Source organism: Canis lupus, chromosome 11 (assembly GCF_003254725.2).
Source record: "Canis lupus dingo isolate Sandy chromosome 11, ASM325472v2, whole genome shotgun sequence".
In the NCBI taxonomy this organism is placed as follows: Eukaryota; Metazoa; Chordata; class Mammalia; order Carnivora; family Canidae; genus Canis; species Canis lupus.
The window spans coordinates 67,944,259-67,971,289 of NC_064253.1; the positions used below are offsets into that span (position 1 = coordinate 67,944,259).

Consider the following 27,031-nt stretch of genomic DNA (forward strand, 5'->3'; position numbering starts at 1 on the left):
CATTGTTTAAAAATATTTAATAAGTTACTAACATTTTAAAAATGTGAGAGATTTCTTATAAAAGGCCTGGTGACCAGCTTCTCTTGGAAGGGGGAGAGATACAGTAGCCCGTGGCCTGCGGCCCGGTCAGAGCTGCCCTTTCAGACGGGACCCCACGTCTCCCGATCGGGTCTCCCCCACCCAGTCCTTTCCCCCATTTATTTTACCTGCCTGGCTCCTCTAGACGTTGGAGTTGTGGCCTCTGTTAGGGATTTGGGGTGAGGAGGGTCAGAGTGGGCCTGGACAGTCAAGGGAAGGAGAAAGAACATTCCACGTGCAGGAGATGTTCTCAGGGCCGGGGCCTCCAGCATGCCTGGGACTGTCTCCAGGGGCAACGACCTTTTCTGCAGCTGGAGGCCAATTCAACCGGGGCTGGGAGGGGATGGAGGGGATGGAGGGGACGGAGTTTCCAGAAAGCTCAGGCCTCAGCTCCGTTCTCCTGCCTTGGAGATGACCACCGTGCGGTTTTTCTCCTCCCCGAGGGCGGGTTTTCCACCAGGCTCCGTGTTTGAGGTTAGGCTCCCCTACAATGTGGAGACGGTGGCAGATGCTGGGAATTCCCAGGCCTTACAAACACACTTAATGAGTTTTAATAATCATTAGGAATAATATTTATTCAGCCTGTCTCCAGGGGGACTGAGAGCCCGTTTTTATTATAACCATATTGTAGAACTTATGGAAATTGTATGCATTGCTTTGCAATTATGTCAACGCTCTGCTCGAGTCCTGTGCTGTGAGATTGTCAGGGCAGGAAGTTGGGAGCAAGGAAAAGAAGGACCCCTTCTCATCACCCCTCCATGCTGCCCGGCTTGACTCAGGCACCAGGTGCCTTTGAGCCCTGACAGCTCAGCTTCCCAAGCTGTGTGGATGCTGGGCTCACTGGCCATGAGGTCGAAAGGGGGTGAATTGTTTCCCCCCCCCCTGCCCCCAAGAGAAGGTGTGAGGGTCAGGGTCTCCACCCCATCGAGTGGAGGTGAACCCCTCCTCCCAAGGCTGTGTGTGGGGTGGAGAGACGACAGCCGTGTCCAAGCCAGCACAACTGGAGCAGGAGTGGTAGAGAATCTGCCTTTGGGTCTGGAGGAGGCCCAGGCCATGTGCGTTCCCCTTGGGGTTTGGCGATGTGGGTCGGCAGGGGTGAGGCCTCACTCCAGATCTCCTTCTTGAGCTTCTCTATGATCAAAGAATGTGCTGGAGTCAACCTGTTTGGTAGATGGGTGCTTAGGGGTCATTCCATTCAACCCTCCTTGCTGGGCAGGTGAGGAGCCTGGGACAGTGCCCAGAAAGGGCCGAGACTTGCCCAAGGGCACACACAGCATGTAGGAGGCAGAGGTAAGGTTTATGCCCCAACTCCAGATGCCAAGACCAGCACATTCCATCCCACTCCCCAGAGCGTCCACTCTGAGACCCTAAGGCTCAGGGCCAGGAGGCTGGGGGCCTCACAGATGTGGCAGGGCCTGTCCATGGCCTCAGAGGAACGTCTCAATGTCTGAAGAATCTGTTGTTTCCGTACCCACCACGTGTACGAGTCCCATGAGTGGTACCTTCCTTTAGGACCTCCCAGGACCTGGTTCAGGAGGGCAGGGTGTGTATGCTGACCCCTGCTTGACAGATGAGGGGACACTGGTTAGAGGGACAAAAGACTTGGCCATGGGCATGCAGCATATTCTTGCAGGGACTGGGGTAGGATTCTGGGTCCCTGACTTCCAGAGAGGCCACTGGCTCTTCTCGTTCCTCCAACCCTGAAGGGCCGAGGGCAAGAGGGACGATGTCAGTCTGCTCCAGTGGTGTCCTCCCTCGTGCCCACCCTGTCCCCTAATCCCACCCTCCCTCAGCTTGGAGCTTAGCCTCACTCCAATAGGAACCCAGAAAACTTTGAGAAGCTTCCTCCGGCCCACTGTGTGGCAGGTGACAAACTGGTCATTTGGATTTCAGAAGTCACATGATTGAAGTGGTGCCTCTCAGCGCAGTGGCAAGGGCTCCTGCTCTTCCCGGGCCCTCTTAATTTGCCTCCGATCCCCATATACATTTAGGATCTGGTCCCAGCAGAGCAGGAGCCGTGCTGCCCCCGGGCAGGGGCCTTCACTGTCCCCCGTCTGGGGACCTGCAGACCTGGGTTCCAGTTCTGACCCCACCCCTTACTAGCTTCATGGCCCTGAGCCACGCTAAGCCTTGGTTCTGCAGAATGTAAGTTAAGAATAGCTCCCATCTCCCGAGAGGCAGCGAGTTGGGTGATCTCCAGGGCCCCTCGGAGATCTGTTTTGGCCGGGTAACTTTGGGGAACTTCTTTCCTCTCCCTAGGGGCTGCCTCCCCTCTCTGGGGCTGTGGGACCTTTCAGAGCCAGAGAAGGGTGCCGTGGCTGGGTCTGAGGGGTTCCTCATGGGTCCGAGGGGCACGAGATGGGCGGGCGGAGGCGGAGACAGCTCGGGCAGGGCCTGCCAGCAGTTGTAGCCGCAGAGTGAGGGAGCTCTGTGGGAGCCCCAGCAGCGGGGTGGCAGGGTGGGGGGGGAGCATGGAAAAGCTGAGCTGGGCCCTGGGTGAGAAGGGGCGGGGAGGCTGCGGCTCACAGACTGCACAGAAGCTGCACAGAAGCCCCACGCCTGGGAGGAGGCGAGTCAAGGCCTTTTTATTCATGATCAGGCCGCTGGCATTTGCACTCGCTTGCACTTTTTTGCAAGCGTCACCTCAGGAAGACCCGGATGAGGGCCTGGCCTGCCGCAGATGCTCCATGCCTATCTGCGAGACGAACGAAGGAATGTGATCTTTACAGAAAAAAAAAGGTTGTCTTGACTCCCAGGCCAAGCTCCTTGAGGTTGCACAGATCTCTGCTGCTGGCGGGTCACGAGGCCGTGGGGAGGGTAACAGCTCACAGACTTTGGGTTTGGAGGGACCTGGGTTTGAACCACTCCCGTATCCAGCCAGCCTTTCATCCTTTCCCGCAAACGTGCATGGAGTACCTTCTAGGTTCCAGGTGCTGCGTGACCTTTGGCAAGTCACTTAACCTCTCTGAGCCTCTTTCTGCCTTTGTGAGACAGGCATAGGGTCCTACCTACCTTTCCAGAGTTGTTGTGCAGATTGAGATGAGGGAAGCTGGTCCCAGTGGTTTGCTGGGACTATTGATTCATGTGCCGATGGTTGAGATGGGGGAATTGTTGCACGAAGAGCACTGGGAGTGTCTGGACCCAGGAGGGCCTTCACGCTATTGGTGGTTTGGAATTGGGGCTACGTCTTGAGAAGTTCATCCCTTACCCTAGTTCTCCTCTAGAACCCAGGAGAAGGGGTGGGGGCGGTGTTTTGCTTTGTCCCTGGCGTACTGTCTTTGAGCTCCGACCACGTGCTGGGCTCTGGGCTAAGCCCTTTGCGTGCTGCGTCCTGCAGCTCCGGGTGGGAGCCAGGTACTTGAGGAGAGTTCAGGGAAGGGGCTATTTACAGAGGTGCGGACGGCATCAAAGGAGCCGGCAGTGGCCACAATGCACACAGGTCTGACCTGAAGGTACAAGGGGAGGGAAACTGGGACCAGAACCCAGGGAGAGTTAAAGTGGGAACAGCAGGAGCCGGGGGCTGCGGTGGGACTGCAGGGGGGACTGCAGCCCGCCTGGAGAGAAAGCCCCTGCCCACTCCCTCTTTCCCACTTGTCCGTCTCTTGCTGGGACCTCCCATTGGCCAGACCCAGCGAGGAGCAGAGAGCAAGAGAGCGTGAGGCTGCAGCCTGTAGGCGGGTTCCCAGGGCACACGATCTCCGGGGGGCAAGTGGAGGATAGCCAGCAGCCAGCACCCTCACACGTTCTCTTGGAAGCTGGGTGTGAGAGCCCCGTTTTCCAGCTGGACAAACTGAGGCCTGGAGGTGCAGGGAGATGAAATAACCTGTGCAGGCCACACGGAGAAGCCCTGGCCCCCGAGGCCCTTCCCGAGACTGGGCCAAAGGGCCCGGAACCCTGAGCACTATCCTTGGGATGAACTGGGGATGGGGGCTGCGCAGATGGTCAGAAATGGGAAGGCCCTTCGAGGTCCCCTGCCTCTCCCCGTCGAGCCACAGGCACTGAGCAGAGGCCCAGGGATGGAAAGTCCTGGCACAGGGACACGGGCAGGTAGCAGCACACGCGGGCCCGGCCTCGGGTCTCCTGGATCCTAGGCCCGTGGAACGTCCCCGCTGGCTGCCAAGGGCCGTGCCCGCCAGCACTTGCTGCTTCCTGCGGGGCTTGGCAGGCCGGCTGTGCGGCTGGACACAAGGGTGGACTTGTTCCGCGGGCTGGGGTTCCCCGAGGTCTGGCTGTCGCCGGCCAGGACCCTCAGGGGAAACCCAGAGCCCCGGCCTGCTTGTTTCCATGGCTCTGTTTGTGTGAGCCCCGAGCCCTGGCCTCACGCACCTCTCCCCCCCCCGAACCCCCCCCAGCAGGCCTGTGGCCCCCGTTCCCCTCCCCTCCCCTCCCCCTGCTCTGGGCCCTCTCAGAGGCCCCGTTGTTTGCAGCGTGGAGTGGAAAATCCCACCCCGGCCCTCGTGAATCATCCCAGAGTCACCCGCTCAGGCTTCAGGCCCTGGAAAGAAATGGCAACGTTTTTCCACTGCGTGGAGAACAGGCAGGGTCTCGGCTCAGGCGAGAGGGGGCAGGGGGCGCCCACCCTCGCCTGCCCGCGAACAAAGTAGGTACTGAGCGGGGAAGAGCTGGGCCCAGGGCTGCAGCCGGGCAGCTGGGGAGCCCCGGCCCCCCGGGTGGGCAGAGGAGAGCCTGGCCGGGCCTGCCGCTGGGGGCCGGGCTGCGAACTGACATCACCAGGCCGGGCCGCGGGTCCCAACTGGCACTTGGAGTCTGCTCTGCAGATGTTGTGGGTGAGGTCAGACTCCCAGCCTGGATGCCCCTGTTTCTGGGGCAGAAGGACTGCCAAGAGGGAGTGTCCAGGCCTCCACGGCAGCTGCCCGACCGGGGTCCCCCAGGGAGCCCTGCCTCACGGAGCCTGTCCCTCCCTGGAGCTGAGCGTGAGGCAGGCCTTGGCCTTCTTCTCTGTGAGATGGGCATGCACGGTCTCCTCCTTTCCTCTCCTGCCCAGGGACTGGAGAAGAAGTCACCACCACCCTGCAAGTCAGGAAGGCCCGGTGTTGGGAAGGCTCCAGGATGCTCATTCCTCAGATGCCTCCCCGGGGGCGTGGGGGTGGGGTGGAGAGCTTTAGCCAGGGTTGCACACCTCGTCAGGACCTACGTAGCCCCGGGGAGGAGGACGCCTCAGAAGTCCTGGGTTGAGTCCTGGTTCTCCCTGCTAGCTGTGTGGCCTGGGGCAAGTCACTCTGCGGCTCCGAGGCGCTTTTAGGTTTCTCACCGAGGCGCTTTTAGGTTTCTCACGGATGAAAAGGGCTCATGATGGTAGTGGTACCCACAGTAATGCTTAGCCCCGAGCCCCTGCATTTCCCTTTAGTTCTGGGTCACCTGGAAGAACAGGTCCAGGGAGGGCCTTCCGGAAAGGGAAACCTTTGCTCCTCCTGAAAAACAGATGCCGAGGAGGGTGGTTTAAAATTTTGCGCTGGGGAGATTCCAGGAGCTTGCTTCACAGAAACAACAGCTAACTTTTGGGGCATTAACTGTGTGCCAGGCCCGGGATTAGCACTTTTTACAGATTATCTGTCAGCGAGGGGCCGTCATGTCCTCGTTTTACCCTTGAGAGAGGGAAGGCCGCCCAGTGTGCACCCGGGTCCCCCGCACTCCACGGCGCCCTGGGGAGGAGCGGGGAGGAGCCTGGCCCCGAATCCCCAACCTGCGGGACCAGAGGGCCGAGTACGAACATCCGCCCGGCCCCCGCCTGCCACCCCCGGGCTCTGGGTGGAGGGAAGACAGCTGCCAGTTTGGCCCGAGGTCCCTGGAGGCTCGGAGGTGTCTGGGACTTGCCTGAGGGCACGCAGCCCCCCTGCCTGCAGCCCGGCTCTCTCCAGTGCCCCCGGGGCCTCGGCGCCTATATCTGCCTGTCTGGATCTCTCTTCTGATTTTTGTTCATGGACGAGCAAGCACGTGGTGTTCACAGGCCAGAACTGTGAACCAGGGCTGCCCAGCGTGAGATCTGGATTAATTACCAGCCAAACCGTACTGGGTTTTCAACACTGATTTTTAACTCCGGGCAGGAAACCTGGAATCTCGTTGATGGTTATTTGAAACAAATGAATTCCCCAGGCCTCACACATCCTCGAAAGCCAGGCTTCCTTCGAAGGCTCCCGTGTCCAGTTCTTCACGTCGCGCGCTTCGTTAAGCCGCGTGTAGCCCCGCGGGGTGGCCGGGGCCGCGGCGGGGGGGCCCACGGTGGAGGGGCGCGGTGGGCGCTCGGCCCAGGGGCCTGCACAGAGGGCCCGGCTGTCAGGTGGCAAAACTGGGATTTTGAACGAGGGTCAGCCCCCTCCGTTTAGGAAGTCCGGCTTGGCTGCCTCGCTTGCGTGCGTGCGGCAGGGTTCGGCCTTTCTCTTGTGGGAAATAGGGAGCCACTGAGTGGTGTAGCGCAGGGGGGAGGATGAACCAGGCTGCGTGGAGGCGGAGAGGAGAGGAGAGAGGCTGCAGGTGGGGAGAGCAGTGAGGGGGCTGCTGCAGGTTCTCAGGGGGCAGCGATGAAGGTTGGGCCAGGCTGTGACCACCGGGAGAGCGGGAACATCTGAGTGACAATTATATCCCAGTCGCTGTGTTAAATGGTTACCGCCTCTCATTTCGTCCTTGTGACAATCCCGTGAAGAGGGTATGACTTCCCCCGTTTGGTAGGCACAGGCTGGCTAAGGACCTTGCCCAAGCCCCGCCGGCAAGTGGCAGCACGGGGTCTGGCCCCGGGCCTGTCTGTGCAAAGCCTTTGCCCACGCCCTCCCCGTATGCTGCGCTGCCTCCCCGCGGCCCCAGGATGCTTGGTGTGACCTTGGACAGGTCCCTTCTCGGCTCTGAGGCTGCAGAGAACTTGGCTGAGCTCTGAGATCTCTTTCTGTCTTATCTCATCAAACATTTACCTGAACCCTGTGGGGGGAGAGAGAGAGAGAGAGATTAGTTGCTTTGAGGAGACCATGGTCTAGTGGGAGACCCAGGCTTCTGGGCAGACAGTCCCCCCAGATAATACAGGAGCCTTGAAAATAGAGAGGACGAGGGGACTTGACTCAACCTGGGGGAGGGAGCGGGGAAGGCTGCCCTTAGGAGGTGGCACCCTGGGTAAGTTAGCTGAGTAATAAAAGATGAAAACTTCAAAGACCAAGAAGCAGGGGCTGCACAGGACTGAGAGCCCCAAAGAGCATGATTTCCTTGGGCAGGGACCTCAGAGGACCCCTCTTCTCAGCCATGGAGGGTCCATGCCCAGCTGGACAGGCTTGTTGAATGACTGCTTGGACCCATTCTCTGCTGCCACTTGGCACTGACTCTGTCTTCTTGCTTTTTCCTTCAGGGTCCCCCTGGGCTGCCTGGGCTCCCTGGACCCCCTGGAGCACGGGGGCCGCGGGTAAGTGACCACACACTGTCCTTTGGAGCCCTGGCTGGCTCTTTGGCCTGTATCCCACTGCCCCTGAAGTTCAGCCTCGCTGTGTGTCCTCACGCTGTCCCCTGCCCCTCACGGGCGCCCACTTTCCGCTTCATGCGTGGAGTGTACTTAGGGCTCTGAGGGGGCTCTGCATGGACGGGCACAGCATGGGAGGAGAGCAACCATCCCTTACAGGGTCTCAGGTGTCCGTTGCGGGTACCAGCCCGGCAGCCTGGAGTGGAGAAGGGGTTTCTGCAGACCACGTCCCCTGAGCTGATGCTCCTCAGCGTTTGTACAGGATAAAAAAAAAAAAAAAAAAAAAAAAAAAAAAGCTGGCTTAGCAGGACACGACCCTTGTATCCATCTTCCCATCTCTGCAGATCTCTGCAGGGCCACCCTGGGGTGGGGATGCCGACACGGGCAAGGGAGGGGGTGAGCTCCCCATGCTGAGAGGGTTGATCAGAGGCGGGAGGATGGCTTCGCAGGCCCGCAGCGGCTGAGATGGTCTGGCCTGACCGTGGTGTGAAAAGTAACTCCTCTGTGTGATGCCTCGCACGGCACCTCGTGCTGCCTTGTTTGAGCCCCTCTTTCCCGGGACCCCCGTGGGCCAGGATAATCACTCTCGTTTTAGGGAGGTGGAAACCGAGTATGTAGGAAATGGAAGAGCCAGGATGGGAACCGAGGCTCTTAACCGTATGCCGGCACCCTTGGGGGTCCTCTTGGAGAAAAATCTGTCCTTTTCCTAAGAGGGCTCAGACCCATGACGCCTGGCACCTGTGCCCAGGCTGAATCAGCCTTTCCCACGCTGGGTGCCTGGCAAGGCTCTGGCAGAGACAGCTGCCTGGGGCATATTTTTAGCTCGGAGCCCAGCGGATGGTTCTGGTTATGCAATTACTCCAGGCCTGGCCCTGTGCTCTCTGGGCCCAGGGCTCTGGAATCTGCTCTCTGAAGCGGCATTTCCTCCTGGCTCCAGAGTCTCCATGGAGCACATACCCGGAGCTGGGGACCACAGAGGTACCAGGGATCCTGCTGGCCACAGGACCTTGCAGCCTGGGACCAGGATGAGGCCCTTTGACTCAGCAGGCAGCTTGCCCATCCAGACTCCTCCCTCCATCTCTGCACCTTTGCTCAGGCTGTCCTCTTGACCTGACCTGGCCTGCCCTTCTTTGCAAGCTCCTCCTCCATCCCCTGCTGAGATCAAATGCCACCTCGTTTTCTAATGACCACCCCCCCCCCCCCCACCGAGTTCCTGCAGCCGTTTATCTGCTTCTCTGAATGGTTGGTGTGGATCACTTTCCAAAAGCTCACGCGGGCCGCTGCACTCTGTGGGCCAAGCTGCCTATGCATGATCTCATCCCACCTGCCCAGCCATCCCCAGAAATAGGTTAAAACGTTGTCCCCATTTTACAGGCAAGGAAACTGAGGCTCCGAAAGGTTTGGTTATTTTGGACAAAGTCAACCAGAGAGTGAATGCTGGAGCTAGGGTTGAACCCAGACAGTCTGACCCCCAGAACCTATGTTCTTAACCATCGATTATGCTGGTTTTTCTCTCTACCTGAATGAGCCCAGAGCCAAGCCCTGTTTCTTTCTCGTTCTCACCTGATACCTAACAGGTGCCAGGCAAATGGCTGCTGAAGAGTTCTGGTCTGGGAGTTAACAACATTCCACCCCGCCCCAGAAGCTGTGTGATCTTAGGCAAATCCCTTCCCTCCCTGGGCCTCAGTTTCCCATCTGTAAAGCATGGGGTCCGCCCAGGATTTCCCAAGGCATTTCCTTGGAAATATAGTTCCAAGGTTCCTCCCAGCTCTGAAATTCCATGAGTGAGGGAATGACTCTCCTGACATCCTTCTCAGGCTTGCTGTGTGCTCCTCTCCCCCCACCCCCACCACCACCCCCGCCATCATCCTGTTTCTAGGCTGGAAATTCCATAGATCATAAAATTCCAGAGATAGTAGAATGCGAAGAGTAGACCATCCCAGCTCCTCTCTGCACGAATGATGGCTCTGGGGCTCGGGGAGTGACGGGGCCTTACCTGAGGTCACCCAAAGCTCAGTGGCGTGCCCCTTCCCACCTCCACATACTTCCCCAGCCCGTGCAAGGATGATGGGGAATCCCTGGGCCCTCCCCTTACCCGGCTTTCTGGGCTGCAGCATTCATAGAATTGGTCTGCTTGGCTCACAGTCAACTATGTGCTCCGTCTCTTTGCAAGGCAATGGCCGGGGAGAGGTGGGGAGGGGGGCGGGGAAGCAGGAAGCCCCCACTTTCACACGCTGCAGCTCCGGGAGCCAAGCGCTCCAGCCTGCCATCTTTGGGGACCCAACTGGGGAGAAGCAGCCACCCTTGGCCGCCCACAGCCCATGCCTGTTTCTGGAGTGCTGGTCAGGGGCCCCTCCTCAAACACGCCCACCCAATTTACGACCAATTCAGGGGTGAGTTCTGAGGTGAGACCCCAGGAGCCTGGGCTGGGGTGAGCATCTGAGGTCTTCCAGATTCCTAGGACCACCAGGGTCCCAGTTACTCATAGGACTGTTGAGGAGAGTGAGGCTGGGGAAGGGGGGCTGCTCACAGCTGGTCCCAGGTCTTGACGCTTCCAGGTCACATCCGTGTGCCGGGAGACCGTGTTTGGTGGAACCCTGGAGAGGGCCGGGGAGCGGGTTCCTTTAGAGGGAGGGCCACCAGTGACACCGTTATCAACCCCCCAGGCCCAGTGAGCTTCTGAACCCTGTTCCTTTTCGACGTGTTTGGAGAAGGGGAGGGTCCCTGTTCAGGCATAGAGAAGAGGGAGGCGCCTGGGTTGGAATGTGACAGGCTGCAGCTGGAAAGTTGGCCTCCGAGAGGGAGGAAGGAAGCAAGTTCATACAGAGCTAGCCAGATGAGTCAAGAGGGGCCAGGGACGAGGGCAGTGTGTCTAGAAGCTGGTGTGGTGGGGCACCACTGGGCTCCTCGGGGTGCCTCTCCCCGCCCCCCGTGCCCCAGAGTATTCCTGCTGGACAAAGACTCTTAGGAATTACCCGTCTCTTAGGGCTCTGTTTGTATTACTGGCTGCAAGACTCTAACCCAGGGCCCTTGCTGGGGAAAGTGGACATAACAGGCTCCAGCTGTTCTACAGCAGGAAGATAGGACCTGGGAAAATCGAGTGCCATGAATAAGCCCCGGACCTGAAGCCAACAGGCCTGGGTCCCAGCCTTCGCTTGGCCACCTCTCTGCTGTGTGACTTGGCCAAGACTCTTGGACTCTCTGAGCCAGGTCCTCCTAGCTGCTCCAAGGCCCCTGGAGGGCTCGTAAGCTCAGAGCTTGTAGGAACCTAAGGGAGAGCTCTCTGGCTGGGCTGGGGCCCTTGTTCAGAAGACGCCAAGTACGCCCTTCACTGGGCTCTCCACTCCAAAGGGTCACAGCACAGTCCAGTTGGAGTCGAAAGGGAGCGGTTCCTTTAGGCAGAAGTCTTAGGAGGTGCCCTGGGAGGAGGTGGCACTTGAGCCAGACCTCGAAGGACAGGAGGGGTGTCAGCTGGAGGGGATGGTTGGGAAAGGCACGCCAGATGTTGGGAATGGCACAGGTGAAAGTGGTGAGGCACGGGGGACGGAACCTTTGAGCGGAAACAGAATTTGTCAAGGAAGGTTGCATCTGACATAACTCCATGTGGCCCACGGGGTTACAGATCTGACCTTCAATTTAAAAAATCAAGAAGTCCTATGGCTTTGTAGTATCTTTATAGTATCCTCAGGGAACCAGCCTGGGAAGGGCTGCTGGGCCAGGGGGAGAGAGCGGGGAGGCTGTAAAGTAAAATTCAGAGGTTGAGAGCTTGTGTTTCAAAGTCACACATCTGAGGTTGACCTCCAGCTCTGCCCCTTAGCAGCTGGGTGGCCTGAGAAAGCTCTCGCCCTCTCTGAGTGCGGGCTTTTCATCTTCAAAATTGGAAGAATGGCAGGCAGTCCCCACCTCGTGGGTTAGTTGGATAAAACGAGGTCATGCACGGAAAGTGTTCAGAGCAGGGCCAGGCATCAAGGGGTCCCCTCTGGAGGTGGGCCGCCGTGGCCGTCCTGCTGAGACTCGGCTAGGCGAGCAGGCCAGCAGGTGGAAGGAACCTGCTGGGCATCGCTGTGGGAAGGGGAATGACCCCCATTTTCCCTTACCTCTTCATTTCTTTTCCCTTTCAGGGTCCTCCTGGGCCTTATGGAAACCCAGGCCTCCCTGGCCCTCCCGGAGCCAAGGTGAGTATTTGCTGTGGGGTCTGGAGGTAGGGCCATGGAGTAGGGGCTAGGCTGGGGCTATGTTTGGGGTGCTTCCTAGGGGCTCCTGGTGAGAGGCCCTCGGTGCCATTGACACTCCCTGAGCGCCTTCCAAGAGCCAGGCTTGTGACACAGTGAGGACTCGAGAGTGGAGCTTCTGGTTGCAGAAGCTGGTTGTAGGGAATTAGAGAGAGAAGGGCAGTTGGAACCCAGAACCCTCAAAGGAGAGGAGGAACAAGGGTCATTTGCTGCTAAGTAGGGAAGGCCTTGAATGTCAGACTAGGGATAGAGATTTTCCTGGGTCTTAAGCCTTAACCCTGGGAGGCATGTCATCTTTTGAGCTGGGGAGGGACGTGGTCATGTTTGGAAACAGTCACTGGATGTCGTGTGCACGTGGACTGGAGGCGGGGACCAGAGCAGAGGCAGGGAGGCCCCGGGGTGGTACCGGGGAGGGATGAGGCCAGCCCAGCCAGCTGAGGGGTGTGGGAGGAGGGGCAGGAGGGAAGCGGCTGCATTCACGGTGCAGAGGGGAAGTAGGGAGATAAGAGACCAGTGACACCCTGGTGTTAGCCTCGGTGACCCAACCGAGGAGCCCCGGAGGAGGAAGGCGAGGATGCTCATTTGTGAACCGGGAAACCTGGAGCCCCGCCAGGTGGAGACAATTCATGGGCAGACATTCTGACACTGCAGAGTGCTGAGGAGCCAGAGATGAGGCCCGGGGTGGGGGGGGGAGGAGACGACAGCGCAGAGATGCCACCTGCCCCAGGGAGCCTTCCTGGGGTGCTCCAGGTAACTTTAAGATGAGACCACAGAGGCCAGAGTGAGCGGTGCTCCGATGCCTGCTGGGAACTCCGTCCCCGGGGTGCCCCTGTGTGCCCAGAGCTCCGGCAGCGAACAGGGCTCTCCAGGGCCGCGCTCCGAGCAGCCGCAGGGCCGGCAGCACTGAGGCCATGGGGAGAGGTCTCCAGGGGTGGCTGGGGGAGCAGGAGCAGGGAAAGGGGCTGTAGGGCCAGGGAAGCCAGGAGTGCCGGGACTGGGCCGAAGGAGCGGGAAGCAGGCCCCGGAGGGCAGAGGGGCTCCTGGTTAGGACGCTGCCCGGTGCAGCCTGCCCTCTGTGGGTAACCAGGGTGGCCAGGTCCAAGGTCATTCTTTGCTAAGCCCGTGGTGCAGATTGAGCGGCTTAAGGAAAGCCGTTAACTGACTGGTCGCACCGCCCCCAAAGGCCAGCCGTGGCGCCCACCAGCTCGTCTGGGAGTGCGGCACACACGGCCGGGGCTGGGCCCGGGGCCTTCCTTGCAAAGCCAGCCCAGAGGCCTCGGGTGCCCAGTGGCCAAGCCGCTGCCCGGAAGTGCTGTGGTTTTAACAAGGCGACTAGTGCAGCGTTTGAAGGCATGGCCGTCCTCCTGGAAGCCACCCTATATTGGGCCTTCCTGGGGGCCTGTGCACTCTGCATGCGCTTTATGTGGCTTGTCTTCATTCGATCCCCACAAAGCCCTAAAGGGATGGGCTGTGCCCGTATACGGATGGGGCACTAAGGCTCAGGCGCGTTAGGACACTGTCCAGGAGACGGCCCCAGGATCCGCCCCCGTGGGCCCGGCGGAGAGGCAGCCCCCCGGAGACTTCCGCTCTGCATAGGCCTCAGGCCTCCCGGGCCATGGGCTGCATCACCATGCCGAGGACCCACAGCTGTTGGGAATTGTCAGGTCTGTCCGGGAACACGCCTTTCTTGGTCGGCTCTGGGACTGGCCGGTCCTTCCCGCTCCCTCCCATTCTTTTCCACTCCTCCCAGCTTCCAGATTGATCCCTTGCTTCTGTGGCAGCAGATGGTCCATTGGCTTCTGCCCCGGTCCATGCCGGCCCCACGTTGCAGGGCCCCGGCCCCAGGCCCACGGCAGCCCCGGTCTGGCCCGCAGCCTCCTCCCATCCTGCCAACAGATGTGCTGAGGCAGGACGGGGGCCCCTTAGCTGCTTCTCCTTCCATCTTGAGAAGCAGCTCTCTCTGGGTGTGGGGAGCGAGGCTTGTACCTAGTAGGTGACTCCTCTTCCTGCCACATGTAGCAGGGACGTGTAGACTCGTGCTCTCCTGGGCAGGACTCCAGCCCGCTTCTGGGTATCACAGATAAGGTGTGGGCTCCAAAAAATACACTGGAACGGGAGCCTGCTTCTTCCATTCGTGTTTGCATAAAACTCCAAGGGGGAAAAGTCATGCCTGACACCTGGCCTGCAGCCCAGGGGTGAGCAGTGGCCCTAGGACAGGCCGGCTGGGTCCTGGGCTGCCCTTGATCTGTGGCATCGCCGGGACAAGGTTAAAACAGAGACTCTCCCTGGATGGAATTCCTGCCTCAGCTGAGGTTGGAAGGGAATGTTGTGTATCTGCACCAGAGGGTGTGATTGTGGGGAGAGGGTCCTCACTGTGTCCCAGATCCCCCTTGGACCAAGGAGGCGACCTGATGGGATCGTAGGGCTGGCCTCCCCCAGGCCCTGTGCTGGCTCCTCCTCTTCCACATGATGCTGCCTTCTAGAGCAACCCCTGGGGGGGCAACCATCCAGCCATGTCCTTCTGTCATCAAATGTTTATGGGCACCGACCATGTGTTGTTGGAGAAATCAGCCGAACAGGAGGGTCTGCCCAGGTGGCAGGAGCCCCCACTTTGTCTGGGTGGGTCACCGTGCACTCCTTGCTTCAGTGAGTTCATGGGACCCTTGGGAGCTTATGGTCTTGTGGGATAAGGACTGAGGGATGGGAGATACCAGTGGATTGAGGAGGCTCAAAGGGGAGAGGAAGAGCAAAGGAAGGACTCCACGCCTCTTGAGGTCACAAAGACGCCAAGGTCACTTACCTGGTACTGGTGGTGACCAGCAGTAGCAGGACTGTATTTCGGATTCTTGAGCTTGCCTGCTGGAAGACACGTGTCAGGGCTGCTACAGGCCAGAGCCAAGCTTTATTTAGCCCGACCTGCCCTCCCCCCCACCCTAGACCAAGGCTTTGCCCACTTGCCAGAGACCCGTACTCCCACGTTCAAATCCATCAAGAGGAGGGAGGGTCAGCTCCCACGTGGAGTCGAGATCAAGGACTTGGAGAATGAGGCAGGGAAGCCAGGCCCCTGGGAGGACGGCATTGGCTGACCTTGGAGGCTCGGTGTTGACTCATGGGATTGATTCATGTCGCCAACCAGCCTGTACTTGTTGCTGTGGGGAAGGGCAGTGGTTAAGAGCACAGACTCCGGAGCCAGGTGATCGAGGTTCAGACCCCAGCTCTGTCACCTCCTGGTTCTTTGGCGCTGAGTATACATTATTTCAACTTTCTGTGCCTCAGTTTCCTTATCTAGAAAATGGACGATGAGAGTAACTGCCCCCTTGGGTTGTCATGAGGAGTAACCGAGTCACTTAGAGCAGTGCTGGCCTGTGGCAGTGCTACAGCAGGGTCAGCTTCAGCACCAGCCGGGTGGGCCTGTATTGGGGCCCCAGCAAGGACAGTCCCTGCCCTCGTGGAAACAAGCTAATCACACTGATAAATGCAGAATTATGCCATGACCCGGGCTCTATGAGAGAGGCATGGGACGCTTGGATGCCTAACACAGGGTGGATTGGTCCCATCTAGGAGGTGAGGTGCACTTTCCCAGAAGGCACATGGGTTGGACTAAGGTCTAAAGTACAGCAGATGACAAGGCACAGGGGCACAGGGGCAGGAGGGTGGGGAGGGGAGCAGGCCCTGGTAGGCGGTGGAAAGACATTTGGACTTTATCCCAGCAGCAACAAGAAAACACGACAAGGTTTTTAGCAGAGGTGACATGATCAGATGAGATCTGCAGAGGCCACTCGGGCAGTTTGAGAAGCAGGGCCTGGCGGGCAGCCAGCGGGGAAGTCTAGGGCTGCGCTGCTGGGGATGCTGACGCTGGACTGGGGTGCAGACAGGTGGGATGCAGGCCCGTGGGCAGGTGAGGGGCTCTGGGCCAGAGGCCAGTGGGGCTCCAGCTGTGCAGGAAAACCACTGCTGCCCATGCCAGAGGATAAGGCGCTTGGCCCCACTCTTCTTGGCAGGCGGCCGCTCCGTCCCCAGTGTGGCCTGCTCAGTTTGCAGTGAATTACCCGGGATTATTATGGGCCCTCAGGCACTGGGGTTGGGGGGGGTGGGAGGGGTGAGGGGCGATAGGTGGACAGGAAGGAGCAGACTTGGTGATCTAGGTGGCTGCTAGCAGAGCTGGTCGGGGCCGAGATGGAGAAAGCCTACAGGGTTCTCAGGCCCCAGCCTCCCCTTCCCCTTCCTCTGATGACAGAGGTAAGGCAGGCTCATTAAGGAAAACATGGAATAGTCCAGAAAGTATCAAGAAGAGAATAAAGCGGCCTGCAGTGGCCCTGCCCAGTGATGAGCACTGAGTGCATTTTGAAGACTGGGCCAGGGACTGGCCCAGAGCTTTGCATACTTTGTAGGGCAGATGACATCACCCCCATTTTACAGATGAGAAAATGAAGGTCTAGGTGGCTGAGTAACTTGCCCAGGGTCACATTTCTGACAAGTGTCAGAGACAGGATTTGAATCCTCTACTGCCCAACTCCAAAGCCTTTTGGCCTTATCGTACTTTTGGCGATAAGGCAAGTTTGTTCACTATCTCTGTGGCCTTCCTCTGTGGATTACGTAACATACATGCATACGTACACACACACACACACACACACACGTATGTAACACATACATTAGATATGAGTTACACATAAGTAACATTTTAACCAAAATAAAGAAATCAGAATGATTTCTTAACATGTACGTAACATAGTATACGTGTGATAACATACACAGATATAATGTACATTAATCAAAATGCCTGCACATGCACAGAAAGCTACAGATGTATATACACGTACAGGCACACATACACATATATGAATAATTTAAAATTTTCTGCAAACAAGTGCTTTATGTATTTACTTGTTTTATTAGCAATTGCCTTCTGGAAAGATTGAGGCAGTTCATGCTGCAGCTAGCATCAGCAGATGCTGTTTTAAAAAGATAATTTATCCTTGTTTTCACTTCAGTTCATTGACCAGCTAGAAGAAGAATGCTTTTCTTACATCTGTTTGCCATTTGTATCTTATCATTTATGAATTTGTTTATTTTGGGGGTTGGAATGCTGTCTTTTGTTATGGATTTGTACACTTATTTATATTTACATATTAAGATTGTGCAGCCCTCGTCCACCTTATGAGTATGTTCCAGTTTATTTGCTTATTAAGAGTATTCATGACGATGTTCACAAATAAAAGTTTTATCTTTTTTTTTTTTTTTTGGACTAACAAATAACAGCTAACACTTATTAGGAACTTATGTCAGATAGTTTGGAGAGGGTTCCACCCAAATGTAAAATACATCATTCTTCACTTTTATGCTTAGGCATTTCTTTCCCACCACATGATCAGATAGGTATTCATTTGTATTCTTAGTTATTTCTTAATTTTATTTGTATTCTTAAAGATTTTAAACCATCTGGTATGAATCTTCATGGGGAGTGGGTATGAGATGGGCTGTAACTTTACTTTTTCTCCCCAATGGTTAACCATTTATTAAATAACCTTGACACTACTGATTATTATATGATAGACCAGGCTCTAATCCTGACCGTCTCAAGATGTTTCATTGCTCTGTTTGTATATTTTCTGCTAAAATACTGTTATATGTGACATTGACGATCTTTACCGTGTCTTCTCCCCTTTTTCTTTTAAAATATTTCTGGATCTTTGTTCTGTCAGATGAGCCTTATGATCATTTTAATCATTTCCTTAAAAATACCCTTGGGATCTTTATTGGAATTGTATTAGATGTATATATTAATTTGTGGAGAATTAACAGTTTTAAAATATTACAGTTTCCTATCTAAAACTATGGCATATCTTCTCATTTGTTTTTTTTTTTAGACATTTCTTTAGTAAACTTTTGTAGCTTTTATGGCATAAGGCCTACAGAGCTCTGGTTTGTGGATAGAAATTTTGTACTTTTGTGGCTGTTGTGAGTGAAATGTTTGCCCCATTCTAATTTCTAGCTGGATGTCAGCTATTGAGTAGGACTGTTGAATTTCATCTTTTTATATTTTTTTGTGGCTATTTTATAACCATGCCCCGTACTGGATGATTTTGTTGATTTTAACAATATTTCAGTTCTCCTGTATTTTCTAGACAGATACTTGTATTGTTTGCAAAAAAAGGACATATTTGTGTCTACTTTTCCTGAAAGACTAGTTGTCTCATTTGTTTTTCTTGCCCTATTGCATTGGCTGGAACTTCTAAACACATGACGTAGTGATAGTGGGAGGCCCAGGTTATCTTCAGAGGAAACCAGTCTGAGCCAATCTCAGTCTTAGAGTTGTCTCTTGAGATTCTATCCATTCAATTGCTCATTAGTGAAATATTTGATGATGCCTCCTCTGGGCCACCCCCTGTGCCAAGTACTTGGATTAGGGAGGACTTACACAGGGGATTTCTGGCCCAGAATTTCCCAATCCTTCATGATGTGTTCCTCCGTTGTGTCAGTCCCTCTCTAGACCTCAGCCATTCAGAGTCCTCTGTCCTATGCTTCCCAACCCTACCTGTAAAAAGGAGCTCAACATAGTTCCCACTCCCATTCTGGAGAGCTGGGTTGGCAACCAGGTTCTCATCCTTACCAATGTATAAGCAATTAATTAGACTTTATATATTCCTCCTCTCTCACTGGGGAATCTGCAGGAGTCTGGCTGGGAAGACATATAGTCTTCTCCATCCCAGAAATCACACCTTCACCTGACTAGGGGTGCCTCGAGCATCCTTGGAGCTAAATTGTCATCTTCCTTCCTCCTTGTCTTCCTCCAGCCTTAGCTTAGCTGCAACTCGCTTCAGGGATTTCCCCTCAGTCTAGGTCAAGTTCTCTCTGACTTCCTCCTTACTCTACTTATCATTGGATGGTAGTTTTTGATTTGTGAAGAGCTTGAGCTCTGAAACCAAACTACCTGAGTCTAAGTCCCACTTACAAATTGTATGACCTTGGAGAAAGGACTTAGCCTTTCTGTGCCTTAGTTTCCTCATCCATGAAATGGGATGGTGATTGTTGATACCTCACAAATTTATGTGTCCAGGGCTCAGAAGAGCACCCAGTAAATGCTAGCACCGATGGTCTCTGGTTTCTCCTTTGAGAGTCCCCCATGGGCATGAACTGTGTCATGTTCCCCACTGTGGTATTCTCTGTATTTACTCCAAAGCTTGGCTCAGAGTGAATGTTCAATGTGAATCTATGCTTGTGGCTATTGTACTCGGGCGGGGGTTACATCCCAAGCACTGTGCTGGCTGCTGAGCATGCAGAAAGAAATCCGTAAATAATGGAAATGGCTCAGGTAAGGGACCCGGACAAGGGAGCAAGCCTGTCATCTCTTGGGGTCTCAGTTTCCCCTTCTATAAAGAGACAGAAAAGGATAGTTGAAGGCCCACCCTGAATGTGTTTCAAGCCCAGCTGCTCTGCCAGCTGCAGACCGAGGTGGGCGAGGGTGGGGTGGGGAGAAGCTACTGCCCTTTTTTGGCCATTGGAATCCTCGGTAGCCCTGAGCCTGGCTTTGCACTTGGACTATGGACATAAAAGGCATCGGAATCGGGGCTTGTGAGATGCTGAGGGCGAGAGTGTGTTTGAAGGACGGCCAGGGCAGGGTGGTAGATCCCAGAGGGCGCGTTCTGCAACAGTGACCTGGAGGGGCCCAGGTGGACGCACAGTGGGCAAGGAGGGGTGGCTTTCCTGCCTGGGGCAGCTGTCATCTGGTCAGAGGGAGTGCCAGAGAGGCATCCAGGCTGCTTATTCATAAACAAGTAAGCGAGTGCTTTGAAGTCAGACAGAGTGGGCACTAGCCAGACCTGGGAAGACCTTACCTCTGACCTGCGTGTCACACCAGGCAGTGACCTAGCCCCTCTGAGCCTGTGTCTTAGTCCTGAGTTGCAACCAGCGGGTGTTAAGAGGACAAATGGACACAGTGTTGGGCATGGAGTAGGTGGCTCTGAAAGGTCTGCTCTCTTTAAGGCTCTGTCCAGTTCGAATGCAGTGACTTCTTATGGAGAGTGGCTGAGCCAGGATTTGGAAGGGCTGGGTTCTGACGAAGAAAGGAACCAAATGGGAACTAATTAAAGTTGGTCAAGCCACCCCTTCCATGTGTCACATCCATTATCTCCCTGGCTCCCTGCCAAGAAATGTAGGACGCTGGTGGATGTGTGTGTGTGTGTGTGTGTGTGTGTATGAACCCGTGTGCATGTGTGAGAAAGTGTGTGCTGTGTGAGTGTGTGCATGCATTTGTGTGCATGTGTGAGTGTGCATGAACCTATGTGCATGTGTGAGAAAGTGTGTGCATGTGTGAGTGTGTGTGCACGCGCCTGTGTGCATATGTGAAAATGTATGTGTTCATGTGTGAGCATGTGTGCACGTGTGTGTGCATGCACCCTTGTGTGCTTGTGTGAGTGTGTGCATGCACCTGTGTGCATGTGTGAGAGTGTGTGCATATGTGTGTGTGCATGTACTTGTGTGCATGTGTGAGAATGTGCATGAACCCGTGTGCATGTGTGAGAAAGTGTGTGCATGTGTGAGTGTGTGCATGCACCTGTGTGCATGTGTGAGAGTGTGTGCATGTGTGTGCACACGCCTGTGTGCATATGTGAATATATGTGTTCATGTGTGAGCGTGTGTGCCCATGTGTGTATGCATGCACCCTTGTGTGCTTGTGTGAGAGTGTGTGTGCATGCACCCGTGTGCATGTGAGAGAGAATGTATGTGTTCATGTGTGAGAGTGTGTGCATGTGTGAGTGTGTGCATGCACCTGTGTGCATGTGTGTGTGCATGCACCCATGTGTGCTTGTGTGAGCATGCCCATGTGTGTGCACCTGTGAGGATGTGTATACACATGCCCATGTGTGAATATGTGCATGCATGTGCATGCACCTATGTGCATGTGTGGGTGCGTGTGCACGTGGCCTCACGCCAGACCTGGGAATGGGAAGTCTTAGCTTGGCCAATGCCTCATCTGGGGGCCTTTGACAGTGCCTTTCCCCTCCTGCCTCAGTCTCCCTCAGTGCATGGGGTGGGTAATAGCACCTCCCTTGCCCACTTCATCAGGCTATGGTGAGAATCTCGTGAGACCAGGGTATTGCAACCGTGAAGGGCTGTGCACGGACGTTAAGTGGGTGTCACTGCACTGACCCTTGGTAAATAGACCACTATGGTGAGCGTATGAGAAATTCATGCTTTTTAATTTTTAAATTTTTTAGATTTAAAGATTTAATTTATTTATTCATGAGAGACACAGAGAGAGAGAGAGGCAGAGACATAGGCTGAGGGACAAGCAGACTCCCCGCAGGGAGCCCGATGCGGGACTCCATCCCGGGACCCCAGGGTCACGCCCTGAGCCAGAGGCAGATGCTCAACCGCTGAGCCACCAGGCGCTCCGGGCATTCTTCCTAGATGTGTCTCTCAGAAGCCCCCTGAGAGCCCAGGGGAAGGAGTCTGGGGGCAGTCCCAGCAACACGCACACGCAAGGCCTCGTCCCCAGAGACCTCCTGCTTGGTTGGGAGGACACAGTGCAGCTGCATCTTGAAGGCTGCCTATGGCCTGGAGAATCTCCCTGAGGAAGGTTTTCTAGGCGGGCGTGACTGCCTGGGCGAGGACCTGGCAGCCGGGGAGCTCAGGGCACGGCTGACGACGGGCTGTGGCCTGGCGGGGAGCGAGGGACCCTGTCTGTGGGTTTGGCCGCTGGAAGGAGAGCCGGGTTTGCCGAGGATGGGTGGATCCGAGGCTGGAAGACGTGGGACGGCAAAGGAGGAGTTCGGAGGTGTCCTCCTGTGGGCAGTGGGGAGCTGTGGAAGGTGTTCAGGGAGAAGGGAACTGGTGAAGGCCCCCCGGGAGCTGTGCGAGTGGGGGGCGGGTGGGAGGGCATGGCAGCCGGGGACAGGACTCTGAGCAGAGGTTGTGGGGAGGTAGCCTCTCTAGACAACTCTAGAAAGAATTGTTTTTCTTTCAGGGACAGAAAGGGGACCCAGGGCTCTCACCAGGAAAGGCCCTCGATGGGGCAAAGGTAGGTTTTCCAGGGACCCCAGCATTGAGGGAAGTGGGGGAGTGACAGCAGGGAAACCGCCAGGCCTTGGCAGAGGCCCCTGGGTGACGGAGGCAGGAGGTCACTGTGTGACAAGTGGCAAGGGAAGAGCGTGGTTTGGGTTTCTCTTTGAGGTCTTCCAGCTTTGTCTGTGCAGAACCCAAAGCCATGCCCTGTACACTCTCTGGGGCGCAACCAATAAAACAGACAAAAGATTTTGCCCGTGGACACACCCTTGGTGAGCGAGTGACCTTTTGTGTGACGTCCTGCGTTTCCGTAGAGCCCTCTAGGCGACACTTGGCATCCAGAAGGTTTTTTGGTAGCATGCACCCAGAAGCTTCCAACAGATGTTCAAAGTCCCCTCTGAGGTTAATTCGAGCTGACAGTTCTGTGGATTTCTAGGAGGTAGGAAGGGATCGGGCCAGAGGTTCAGGGCTCCCTGACTCTGAAGGGGCTATGGGACCAGAAGTTTCTGGTGGGAAAGAGAACATTAGCCCAGAGGACTTCACTCACCCCTGAAGCATCCCTCCCCCGCCCCTCATACACCGGTTAAGGGGCCTGGAAGGAGCACAGGACAGGTAGGAACCGGGGAACCAGACTCAAGGTGAGACCCCGGCTCTCAGACACAAGCATCCTGGAAGGAACACCCCGGCTTATTCTGGCCCCAAGCCCAGGAGCCCTCCGGACAGGCACAGCCCTGCTTCTCCACCCAGCGTCCTGTGCTTGGGCACGGAGAAGAGGCAGCTCCCTTCTATTGCCTCAAGACCCAGGTGGCTCATTCCTTCACGTCCTCACGGAGGGCGTGTACCGGGTGTAAACACCCGCACGCGTGCCAGTGCGCTCTTCATGGAAGATGAAGAGGATGCAGGACGGATGGGGCCCGGCTTGCGGGTGGGAAAGCAGAGGGGCCTCAGAGGCAGGTGGCTCGCTGGAGGTCACACAGCTGGTCGGGGACGGAGCAGGATTTGTATCCGGGTCTGAGCGAGTCCGGGGGCCCGGGCTTCTCTCTTGCTCTCCTGGGTTGTGTGTTCTCGGCTCTTGTGGCAGAGATGCCGCTTGCTGACCACCGTGCCCGGGCAGGGGGAGGGATGGGCAGGAGGGAAGGAGTGTCAGGAACGCAGAGAGAGCGAGCGGATTGGAACGGGACAGACAGGTGGTGTGTCCCCTGGGGCACTGGTTTTCCAGACACGGGTTTAGCAGCAGACCCCGTTCCCTAAATGGCATCCTGTGCCAGAGTCCGGTGTAGCAGATACATCTAGTGGGGGGACTGGGTTGGGGGGGGCAGTACCCGCCCACTCGGCTGCCCTCCCCGCCACCCGCAGAGGCCTCTGGGCCTCCAGGAGTCCTGTCCGCAGACAGTTGTCCGTGCGAGGGCACACGTGCAGTTTCACGAGCGTCTCTGCTCCTCTTCCGCCCACCCCGCTCACCCTTTTGTCTGTGTTTTGCAGGGCGACGTGGGCTTGCCTGGGCTCTCTGGGAATCCGGGACCTGTCGGACGAAAGGTACACCTGGGTTTCAGTGCTTTGCCTTGTCCAGTGGGCTTTCTCTCTAGCTTCCCGGCCAGGGCCTGTCAGCTGTCGGGACTCAACAATGCTTGTGCCTCTTCCAGGAAGACCTCCTGGAACCCCAGGCTGCGGTCCAGGAGCCTCCACTCTGCTCAAGGACCGTTAGCCCGTCTTAGTTATTTTCAGCCCGACGTCTAGCCTCCCTGACCATGGTGGGCGAACCTGGTTTGTGCGCAGGGCCCGTGCATAGTAGGTGTTCAGGAAATGGGGGTGGCGGGGGAGGACAACACAGGCCAGGCGTCAGCTACTTTTTGCAGGGCTGCTGATGGGGATTCCAGGAGGTATATATCGGCTTAGGGCCATGTCTTTAGCTTCCACCCTGGCTCCCCACTGTGGCCGCAGCCACCCTCTCTCTGGGCCATCTGGTTCTCATCTGGACAGACGTGGTGCCTCCTGGCTCCATCTTGTCCTTGCTCGGAGGGTCCCTGTGGCACAGGGGACTTGGAGCATCACGTCCCCTGCATCCCCTTCTCCACCCTCCGTGGCTAGAGCGTAACTCTGGAGAGGCCAGAGCCAGACAGGAGTCTGTGGCCATCTGTGGGCCGGGGAAACCTGGTATTGTCTGGCTCAGAGAACACAGGGACTCCCTCTCCCCACTCGCTTCCCCTCCATGCTCCAGCACTTGCTGATGGATGAGGTGTGAGTGGAAAAGTCTCTTTCCAGCGCCGGCTCATAAAGCAGCCAGTGGTGGTCTCGCTCTGCATGGGGTGGGAGTCGAGCAGAGGTGGCAGGAGATGGGAAAGCAGACTAGACCAGCTCCTGCTGGCATGGCAGCGCCCCCTGCTCTCAGCAGATGGCCAGGGAGGCCCAGAGCCCCCATCCAAGAGGGACCAGCTCACCTGGGAAGGGAGAAGCATGTTTCCTAAACTAAGGAAGAGGCTCCGTGTGGTTGGAAAACTGGCAAAGCCATGTACACTGAGGCCCTCAGGCCCCGGCTCAGGCAAGCATGCAGGACTTTGAGCTGTGGCAGGCCAGTGGGCAGAGCTTGGGGGAGCTCGGGGTCCCAGGCAGGGACCCCTGACCGAGGCGGGGGCTGCGGAGGAGGACGGATGGGCTGCAATCATCGCTGTTTGTAAGCACTCTCTCCTCCCATGTGTGTCTTTGGTGACAGCAGCGGCCACTTTGTCCTGATGCTCTTATGTGGCTTTTCTGCAGCGTCTCGTGTGGGGAGCCTTGGGGGTGGCGAGGGGAGATCGGTGCAGGGGAGAGGTGGTGTCAGCACGCTGAATTGGGGCGTCACCTCAGCGTGACACCAAGAAGCCTATTCATTCATTTATTCCACAGAAGTGATTGAATGCTTATTATGTGCCAGGCAGGATGCAAGGCGTGGCGCTGAGTAAATAGACAAAAATCCCTGTCCCCCCAGAGCTTGCATTCTTGTGGGTGTGGTGGGGCGACAGATAATAAAAAGAAAAACAGTAAAAATAGAAGCGCAAATAGAAAATGGACAAAAATAGGCAGGGGAAAAGGGAGTTTGGGTTGGGAGGGTTCCCAGGTTAAGAGTGTGGCAAATTAGAGGTGGCACAAAGAGTGACCGTCCTTTGTCACATTGTTTCCTCCCGATAGCCTCGGAGAGTTAAAGCGCTGTTATGCCTGTTTTACAGCTGAGAACACTGAGGCTCAAATCGACCTCACTCATGCCTGTTCAGTCATTCTTCCGGTCGTTCAGCGACTGTGCACCCAGGTACCGGCCCGGTGCTGACACCGGTGTCAGATGCATTAGAACCAGGGGGGACTGTGGGCAGGGACTCTGGTCCGGTTGGTGTGAGCAGGACCCAGGTGCAGGATTCTTATATATATATAAGAATGGGGGCTTATATAATATATATATATATATATATATTTTTTTTTTTTAAATTCATGAGAGACACAGAGAGAGAGACAGAGACCCAGGCAGAGGGAGAAGCAGGCTCCCTGTGGGGAGCCCGATGCAGGGCTCGATCCCAGGACTGCAGGATCAGTCCTGGGCCAAAGGCAGACACTCAACTGCTGAGCCAGGCATCCCAGGTGCAGGATTCTCCTGTGCAGCTGAGACCGAGAGCCCCTGGTTTCATGGAAATACCTTCGGGCGTTGCTAAGCTGCGGAGCTGGGGTTTGAACCCGGGTCCCTGCCTTTCAGGCGCTTTGTCTCTGCACCAACGCTGAGTGAGACAGCTTTTCAAATAAGGGGGGGCCCACGAGTGAGAAAGAGCCTCCCTGGTCTAGAAGGTTCATTTGCCTGCCATCCGCCTGTGATGTTTGCTGAGGGCCTTTGCTGAGCCGGTTCCCGAGGGCTGGGCGGGCGCGCAGACCAGGCCGGCGGACCCGGACGGGACCCAGCTCTGTCCCCTCTCCTGCTGGGTGAGCCCGGGCAGGTGGCCTCCCCTCACGGAGCCTCAACTGCTTCAGGGAGAGGTTGGGCGAAATGGGCTGTTCCAGCCCCGCCACCAGCATGGGGCTGGCTCCCGGGGGCCCAGCTTACAGATCTGTTGAATGAATGAATGATCATGATGACCATGAAGGACAAGCGCAGAGCGTCTTGCCCATCTGGTACCATCTGTCATCTCGCCTAGTCACCAGGAAGCCTCCCTCCACTAGCCACGAAGGCGACCAGAACCTCATTTGCACCGTGGGAGGGTGGAGTCCTGTGCTGCCCCTGGTCTGACCGTCCTGCCTTCTTTCCTCAGGGCAGTGCTTCCCACTGGGGGTGACCTCGCCCCCCAGGGAACGGTTAGCAATGTCTGGAGACATCTTTGGCCATCACGGCTGGGAGGGGGAGGCTACCAGCATCTAGCAGGTAGAAGCCAGAGATGCTGTTAAATATGGCCACGTGGGGCAGCCCCGGTGGCGCAGCGGTTTAGCGCCTGCCTTCGGCCCAGGGCGTGATCCTGGAGACCCGGGATGGAGTCCTGCATCGGGCTCCCTGTGTGGAGCCTGCTTCTCCCTCTGCCTGTGTCTCCGCCTCTCTCTCTGTGTCTCTCATGAATGAATAAATAAAATCTTTAAAAAATAAAATAAAATAAATAAATGAATAAATAAATAAGGCCACGTGCAAGCAGCTGTCCCTCCGCAGCAAAGACTCCAGCCCTCCAGCCCGGGCCAAGCCGCTCTGCGGCAGGGAAGCCCTCCCTCCGGGCCATCCTCGGGCTCGCTTATGCTGTGCGCTGCCCTGGCATGCTTCCTCTCCACACTCATCGTGATCGTTCATTCATTCAACAAACATGTAAGCAGTGCCCACGAGTGCCGGCACCATGCTGGTGGCGGGGCTAGAACATCCCCCCAGGCAGAGGTCACGGCTCCTTCGCAGCCTCCTTGGGACGCCGCATGTTCGACTGGCAGGAAAGTCACTGGTGTCCCAGGCGCGTTCATCAGCGGGACCAGGTGCTCAGAGGACCTGTCCCTGCTTGTTTCCTTATGGGGGGCTTAGCACAGTGCGGGACACACGCACCTGCTCTGTCCCCTTCCTCCCTCCTCCCCTGCCTGAGGCAGATGTCACTCATTGATCTTTCTGGTCAAGCCCCGATGTGGCCTCAGAGCCCCTCTCACCCCATTGCCCCACGTGGACGGGACTAACGGAATGAGGTTGGTACTCCAGTTGAAGCTCCCTCCTGGCGCCCTCTGGCAACCCTCTCCCTGCCCACGGGCCCTCCGTCTGCTGCCTGAGCTGACCACTGCCATG

The 27,031-nt window shown here is 56.5% G+C and overlaps 1 protein-coding gene across 5 annotated transcripts in view; it reads left to right on the forward strand.

Moving 5' to 3' along the window:
* COL27A1 (collagen type XXVII alpha 1 chain) overlaps nucleotides 1-27,031 on the forward strand; it is a 135,058-nt gene that overhangs the window by 13,328 nt on the left and 94,699 nt on the right. For 4 of the 5 annotated variants that reach the window (XR_007414150.1, XM_025431951.3, XM_049116396.1 and 1 more), the window contains exons 4-7: nucleotides 7,427-7,480; nucleotides 11,656-11,709; nucleotides 21,737-21,790; nucleotides 23,257-23,310. Coding sequence is in view for 4 of the 5 variants with exons in the window: in XM_025431951.3 (XP_025287736.1) it covers nucleotides 7,427-7,480; nucleotides 11,656-11,709; nucleotides 21,737-21,790; nucleotides 23,257-23,310 (216 nt within the window). In the remaining variant the exon portion in view is untranslated. The remainder of the gene's footprint in view (nucleotides 1-7,426; nucleotides 7,481-11,655; nucleotides 11,710-21,736; nucleotides 21,791-23,256; nucleotides 23,311-27,031) is intronic. The other variant, XM_049116398.1, reaches the window with a different exon arrangement.